Source organism: Scylla paramamosain, chromosome 6, assembly GCF_035594125.1.
Source record: "Scylla paramamosain isolate STU-SP2022 chromosome 6, ASM3559412v1, whole genome shotgun sequence".
Lineage (NCBI taxonomy): Eukaryota > Metazoa > Arthropoda > Malacostraca > Decapoda > Portunidae > Scylla > Scylla paramamosain.
Genome location: NC_087156.1, coordinates 5,415,915 through 5,422,500, shown reverse-complemented (window position 1 = coordinate 5,422,500; position 6,586 = coordinate 5,415,915). Strand labels below are relative to the sequence as shown.

Below are 6,586 nucleotides of genomic sequence, written 5' to 3'. Positions count from 1 at the left end.
GGAGGGAGTGCCGGACCATGATTAGAAAGTGAACGGCTGTGGGAGGTGACTGACCTTTGCGTTACCTGGCGCCAAGAGCAGTCGACGTAGCCTTTACCTGTGCATAGCAGTGCCTCATAAATGGACATCTTAATAAAGTTGTTCCGCCGGTTCATGGAGGGGCTGGCTGAGGTAAATGCCCTTCCCTCTATTGGTGAGACTCGGAGAGTTAGCCTGTGTGTATCAATCCCGCCCTGTCTCCCTTCCTGCCTCCTCTTCTCTTACAACCGAACTGGCGCCGGGAAAAGTAAAAGTCTGTCCGGTTCAGAGTAAGGGCGCTGGTGTCTTGCTTCCTTCATCCTTTGTACCTTCTTCCTCCTTCTCCCTCCTTCCCCGGCATGTCCACAGTCATGGTATGTGAGTGGCTTCCATTCCGTGGCTTTCCCCGCTGCCTTCCTGGACCTGCACAGTGTATACCCAAAACTCTCCCTTGTGCCGTTCGTAGCGAGTCACCTTCATGGAGCTTCTGTTGTGTGGACTTTTGCTTTCCCTGAGTGCAAAGAGAACATCGCTCTCACTTTCTAATATCACGACGAAACGAGGCTCTTCTCATGAGAAAGTTACATTCTGTCTGTCTAGAGGATCTCATTCTCTATTTGCACTCGTCCCATGTCGCAAATAGAGAGGATGACTAACACACAGACCTCTTGCTGGGAACACTTACAGTTCTGCTGGCTCTCATGAACTTCAGTAGTGGGAGACGCTTCAAGAAGGTGGCTCAGTATGCACCGGACTTATTGTTATACAGAAAGACACGTTTGATTAAGTGTCCACCAAGTAATGATAAGCCTGTGTCTTACATTTTAGGTGTGATGAAAGTGATAGGAGATAGGATGGTGTGAAATACTTGAGTCGTAAGAGATTGTGTGTGGGTCAAGTTGGCGTGGCTGTTCCCTAGTAACCTACTAGTAGGTAATGGAATGGGCCCTCCACCAGGTTTCTCCTCCTGCGTTACTAAGCAAGATTGCGACGGGTCTGATTGATGTCTTTGCTGATTCATAATGCGTACCACATTCTTCCAGGGTCTAAACAATTCTGTTCAACGTTCCACCCAACTGTATAATTTAGCTCATTAAGTACGTATGGACAGGGTTCATCTCTCATCATTCTTACAGGGTTGAAGTGTGGCTCATTGAATTGCTTTTATTATTGCAGAGCAAGCAGCAGCAGTGTGCAGTCAGCCCATGGCGCGCGGCTACTGCCGGGCTCTGTACTTCAAATGGGCTTGGTCCCAGGAGTCTGGCTCCTGCGAGTCATTCGTGTACGGAGGCTGCGGGGGGAACGATAACAGTTTTGAGTCCGAGGAGAATTGTTTGAGTGTGTGCGGCGCGACGCGCTTCTAGACGGCAACCCCCTCGCAGGATTCCCGGTGGACAACGCCCCAATCTTTCCCTGAAACTTTCCAACGGATGAAGTGAAAAAGGCCCAAGCTTCACAACCTGAAGCTGGTACTTAGTATTTCTTAAAAGTTAAGATCTCATTCCATGTAATTTATCACAATCATGTTGACGCGACGATCCTCTCCTGGCCATGAGCAGACTGATCAGCACACACCCAGGAGCCGGGGACAGCACACTTGTTGCCTCATGTCACGCGAGGCGGCAGAAAAGCACAGCGGGTATTAGATGCGTCATGACATACCTTGCACACGTGAAGACGCCACACAGCGCCGCGCACCAGACGAGCTGGAGGTGTGCTGGAGGGCGTGCTGCAGGGTGGACGCAAAGACACGTGAGAAGGGAATAACACGTGTGTGGCGCGTAGAGGGGTGGGGCAGGTGTAGCGCTGTGTAGGTGTTGTGGGGCGCTGGTGTGATTCACTGTGCTGTTCTTGAAAGCTTCTGTGTTCATGATCAGGGTATTAGAGTGATGTGCTCTCTCATCTTGATATAACGTCTCTCTCTCTCTCTCTCTCTCTCTCTCTCTCTCTCTCTCTCTCTCTCTCTCTCTCTCTCTCTCTCTCTCTCTCTCTCTCTCTCCTGTTTTTCTTTTTTTCTATCTACTACTACTACTACTACTACTACTACTACTGCTACTACTACTACTACTACTACTACTACTACTACTACTACCGTTATTATTATTATTATTATTATTATTATCACCATTATTATCATTATTACTATTACTGTTATCGTTGAAAGTATTATTAGTATATTATTGTTGATAGTTGGTGCCTAATGTTGTTTGGAAAAAAAAAGGTTTATACTGTTTACTTTCCTCAACTTGTTACCACGCCGTTGTCCTCTGATAGTCATTTGATGTGATATTGTGGTTCATGTTACCAACGTACGTACATACACTCGTAGGTCATAAGGGAATAATACACATAAAGCGCTTATCGTCTTAATGTTAAGTATTACACTTGTATTTTCCCCGCTATGATTAACTCACAAATATAATAAATAGTTCCATTCTGTAACATATTGTATGCATATATATATATTTCATTAGTACTTCTTGCACACCCTTCAAGTCACGGAGGAGATTGAGGATGGAATAAGGGCGAGGAGGAAGACAGACCCTCATAACTTTATAGAAAGAGAACAAAGCGGCTGAAAATCATCGCCGTTATTATCGCTATTTTTGCGGAAAAGAGAGAGAGAGAGAGAGAGAGAGAGAGAGAGAGAGAGAGAGAGAGAGAGAGAGAGAGAGAGAGAGAGAGAGAGAGAGAGAGAGAGACAACACAGAGACATGGCTTATGTTCCGGGGAGCTCTATTGTCAACGGTAACACTGTCAACACTGGTTAACTCTTGCGTTACAATGATGGACGGAATGTGTGGAAAACTGCGTGGCTGAATCTCGGTGTCTCAACTGCAGGGTAGCAAACGTGGCTGTGGAGACATGGACGACACGGGAGTGAGTGAAAGGACTAGACTGTGAACTTTGGTGGGCCGATGTGGAATAGACAGAGATGAGTGGAAAATGATGTGGAATAATTGGCTGATAATGATGATGGCAGTAAAAAAGAAAGCTACAATTGTTTCCGGGTAAAGAATTCAAAACTGGAATAGGATAATAAAGATTTGCAAGAGAGAGAGAGAGAGAGAGAGAGAGAGAGAGAGAGAGAGAGAGAGAGAGAGAGAGAGAGAGAGAGAGAGAGAGTGTGTGTTTGTGTAGCTGCATTTATGGTACAGCAGTGAGGACGAACGAAACGAAAGTAATAAAATAGTCCAGCGTAAGAGTGATGAAGAATAACGAAGCAGAGTGGCAGGACACCAGTGAAGGAGAAGAACGAGGAGGATGAAGTAGGAGGAAGATAAATGATGGAGGAGCATAATAGTGAAGAGAAAAGAAAGCTGATGGATGGAAAACTAGAAAACGATAATGAAAAGAGAAAGAGAAGCGTCAACAGAGACAGAGAGAGAGTAGCAGTAGTAGTAGTAGTAGTAGTAGTAGTAGTAGTAGTAGTAGTAGTAGTAGTGGCAACAGGAGAGAGAGAGAGGGCTAAATGAGAAGAGTTATGAGCCGGTGAGGTAACGGGAGGTGATGCGATAAAGGGAAGTGACCGCAGGGCTTCAGGGTACCATGTCCCGCTGTTCGCCGGGGAGGAAGTACAGGCGGGCCCCGAGGTACGTGCCAGCAGAGGTGGGGTCGTCACTCAGAAAGAATTCCTCGCACAGTTGCTCAAAGGCCGCCTGGTCCAGAACGCGGCGACCCTGTGGTGTTCAGAAGGCAAAGGTTAGGTCAGGTTAAAATCAGATTAGGTTAGATTAGGTAAGGTTAGATGTAAAGAAGATGAAGAGGAAGATGTGTAAATGGGAAGCTGCATGCAACTTGACGTAAAGTAAAGTGAAGAGAGAGAGAGAGAGAGAGAGAGAGAGAGAGAGAGAGAGAGAGAGAGAGAGAGAGAGAGAGAGAGAGAGAGAGAGAGAGAGAGAGAGAGAGAGAGAGCACTTGAAATTGAATGAGTTATAACACTACTACAATAAGTTCAAACGGCGCCGGCGAGGATTACAAAAAGAGCGCTATCTCTCCCCTCGAGAAACTACCGCGAGCCAGGACAGAACCTGCATCACTCAATCGGTCGGTGTGGAGCAATGTACCAGAGAGAGAGAGAGAGAGAGAGAGAGAGAGAGAGAGAGAGAGAGAGAGAGAGAGAGAGAGAGAGAGAGAGAGATGTTGGGTGGACGGACAGAATTTACATAGAATTACAGACCACGCCGACCATTTCCTGCATAATTTTAATAACAGGTCATGTGATCGTTGGCTCCCGTGGCCGCATGTGTAGTTGTGTCAGGGAAGGGAAGGGAGATCCGCACGGGCCGCATTGCTACTGTACAGGTGATCCATTCAGAACCTTCACTGAGCTGAAGGAGGCGTGGGAATACTGGCAGGGTGTTTAAAGTACTACACTGCTAGTATGTAGCTGACCAAGGGCTTAGAGAGAGAGAGAGAGAGAGAGAGAGAGAGAGAGAGAGAGAGAGAGAGAGAGAGAGAGAGAGAGAGAGAGAGAGAGAGAGAGAGGTATCCTTTCCATATCGTTCTCTCACCTTGCACATGAGGAACCAGGCGTTCTTGGCGTCGGTCTCTGAGGCGCCGTGCTGTGACATGATGTACACGAACTCCTCCTCGTCCAGCACTCCGTCACCTGCGGCACAACAACCACGCGCTGGTAACTCTGTCCGGGGCTGCGTTGCGATGGCGGGTGTTTGATAAGGAGGTGAGAGTCGTGTTATATCATCTACTATTTTCATGCCTAGATCTAACGTAACCAAACCAACTTGTATTCAGCATCCAGATTATAATAAAGCAGAAACGTGAGTCTATTGCTCATATTTCTTCTGTAAATAGTCCACTTCTTTAAGTAGTTATCCTCATGTCCTTGTGTTCTTTGGAGACAGGATGTTCACGCACATTTAAGACCCTTGCAACGATTGTCTCGCTGGCAGCTGTGTGACTGTGGCGTGCAGCCATATTCAAAACATTTTTGACGTCATGTCATGACGTCACGGTTCTAGATTTCGGTTGCATTTCGTTCTCGTCTCGGGCGAGACGCACCGCGGCACGTAGATGGTGTAGGCGACAGAGCACAGAACATAGCTGAAAATCTGTAAATTATTATTTGAAACGATAGCGCGCATGCTGTGGCGCTGAGCTGCACAGCGCAAGTGCAAGTCTGTGTCGGCTTGTGCAGTGTAGTGGTTGGAATACAGATTTCTGCTTTGATCGTGCCACGTGATGGTCTGTACAGTGACATCATGCCAGGTACCATTAGGACTGTTTGCCGTCAGTGCTTTATGACAATAGTCAGTCTGATTACATAAAACAGAACTCACAAACACGACTCACAGTCACTTTTACTCCATTCAAGATTATTTTTGTGCGTTGCATCCTTCAGAGGACAAGTTGCTCTGTGCACATCATGAGACTGATCTTATTGCATCTTACGCAACACACCTCTCATGTGAAAAAAAAAACTTAATATACAAACATTCACTCCCCTACACTGACAGACTTCCTATACAAACAACATGCTATGACAATAAGTTCTCGAATAAATCTTCTAGATCATTGCCCTTATTAATAAATACTTTGAGAGCTAAAAGTTACTTTCAAAATCAAAGTTACTTTAATATTTGCTCCTAACTCGTGAGTTTACTCCACCCAAGGGCTTTCAAAGTGCTTCAAATCTAAAAGTACCTCGGAGGGTCTTTCACACGAGTTAAGAGTGAAGTTTGTTTTGTCAACAAAGGCGGAATATATGTACCGCATACATGCATACACATTCTCTCTGCTCTCGCTTTGTTTATATACGCCAAATTATCGAGATGTGTAGAAATGCTCAGAATTTGTCTAGAATTACTTAGAAATACTCAAGATTAATTCATTAGTATAAACAGCCAACAAAAGAGAGGCATCTTATATTTGATTCAAAATGATGTTGCTACATTAAAAAAAAAAAAAAAACCGCTATATTAGTGGCATTTCTACCGCTGGGAGCAGCTTTTACTTTGAAAGTAAAAGTTGTTCTTAGAAGCAACTTCTAGAACAAAGTCGAGGAGTGATTCTAGCAGTACTGCTTTGCTGCCCTGCACGGTTCTTTCCTGCCTGCCCTGCCCATGTCCGGTCTGTACTGTACTGGTCTGCCTCTGATTACGCGCCTGGTCTTGATCCGCAAAAGAATGTAGTCCGGAAAAGTGTTTTATTTCTCTACTGCCCTCATGACGCCGCCGAGGGATGTCCGTTGAAACTGTCCTGTTATATAGTGTAGTTCTGGCTGACGGACGCTCACCCATCCAAGTACTAACCAGACCCAACGTTGCTTAACTTCGGTAATCGGACAAAATTGATAGCCATTGCATCACGATCATTACAGATATCCTCTTTCTCATTTAGACTTTCTTCCCTTCTTGACTCTATTTTTTTTTTTTTATCAGTTATTTCATGAGTTTTCAGATTACTTCGTTTTCTTAATTCTTTATACATCTTTCTTTTCCCTTTCAATTTCTGTTTATATTTACACTCTTTTCACGTTCATTGGGTTTTATTACCTTCTGTTTCTTTTTTTTTTTTTTTTTTTTACATATATTGTTTGCAGTACTTA

General features: G+C 45.0%; 2 protein-coding genes across 4 annotated transcripts in view; one reads left to right on the top strand and one right to left on the bottom strand.

The window, feature by feature from the left end:
* The window catches only part of LOC135101250 (boophilin-G2-like), a 5,566-nt gene extending 3,093 nt beyond the window's left edge, over window positions 1-2,473 (top strand). The window contains exon 4 of the mRNA XM_064004934.1: window positions 1,195-2,473. Coding sequence (XP_063861004.1) covers window positions 1,195-1,382 — 188 coding nt within the window. The 3' untranslated portion in view covers window positions 1,383-2,473. The remainder of the gene's footprint in view (window positions 1-1,194) is intronic.
* The window catches only part of LOC135101248 (sarcoplasmic calcium-binding proteins II, V, VI, and VII-like), a 29,249-nt gene continuing 24,596 nt past the window's right edge, over window positions 1,934-6,586 (bottom strand). For 2 of the 3 annotated variants that reach the window (XM_064004931.1, XM_064004932.1), the window contains exons 5-6: window positions 4,533-4,630; window positions 1,934-3,698 (exon numbers count right to left, since the gene is read on the bottom strand). In XM_064004931.1, coding sequence (XP_063861001.1) covers window positions 3,558-3,698; window positions 4,533-4,630 — 239 coding nt within the window. In that variant the 3' untranslated portion in view covers window positions 1,934-3,557. Of the gene's footprint in view, window positions 3,699-4,532; window positions 4,671-6,586 lie in introns of all 3 variants that reach the window. The other variant, XM_064004933.1, reaches the window with a different exon arrangement.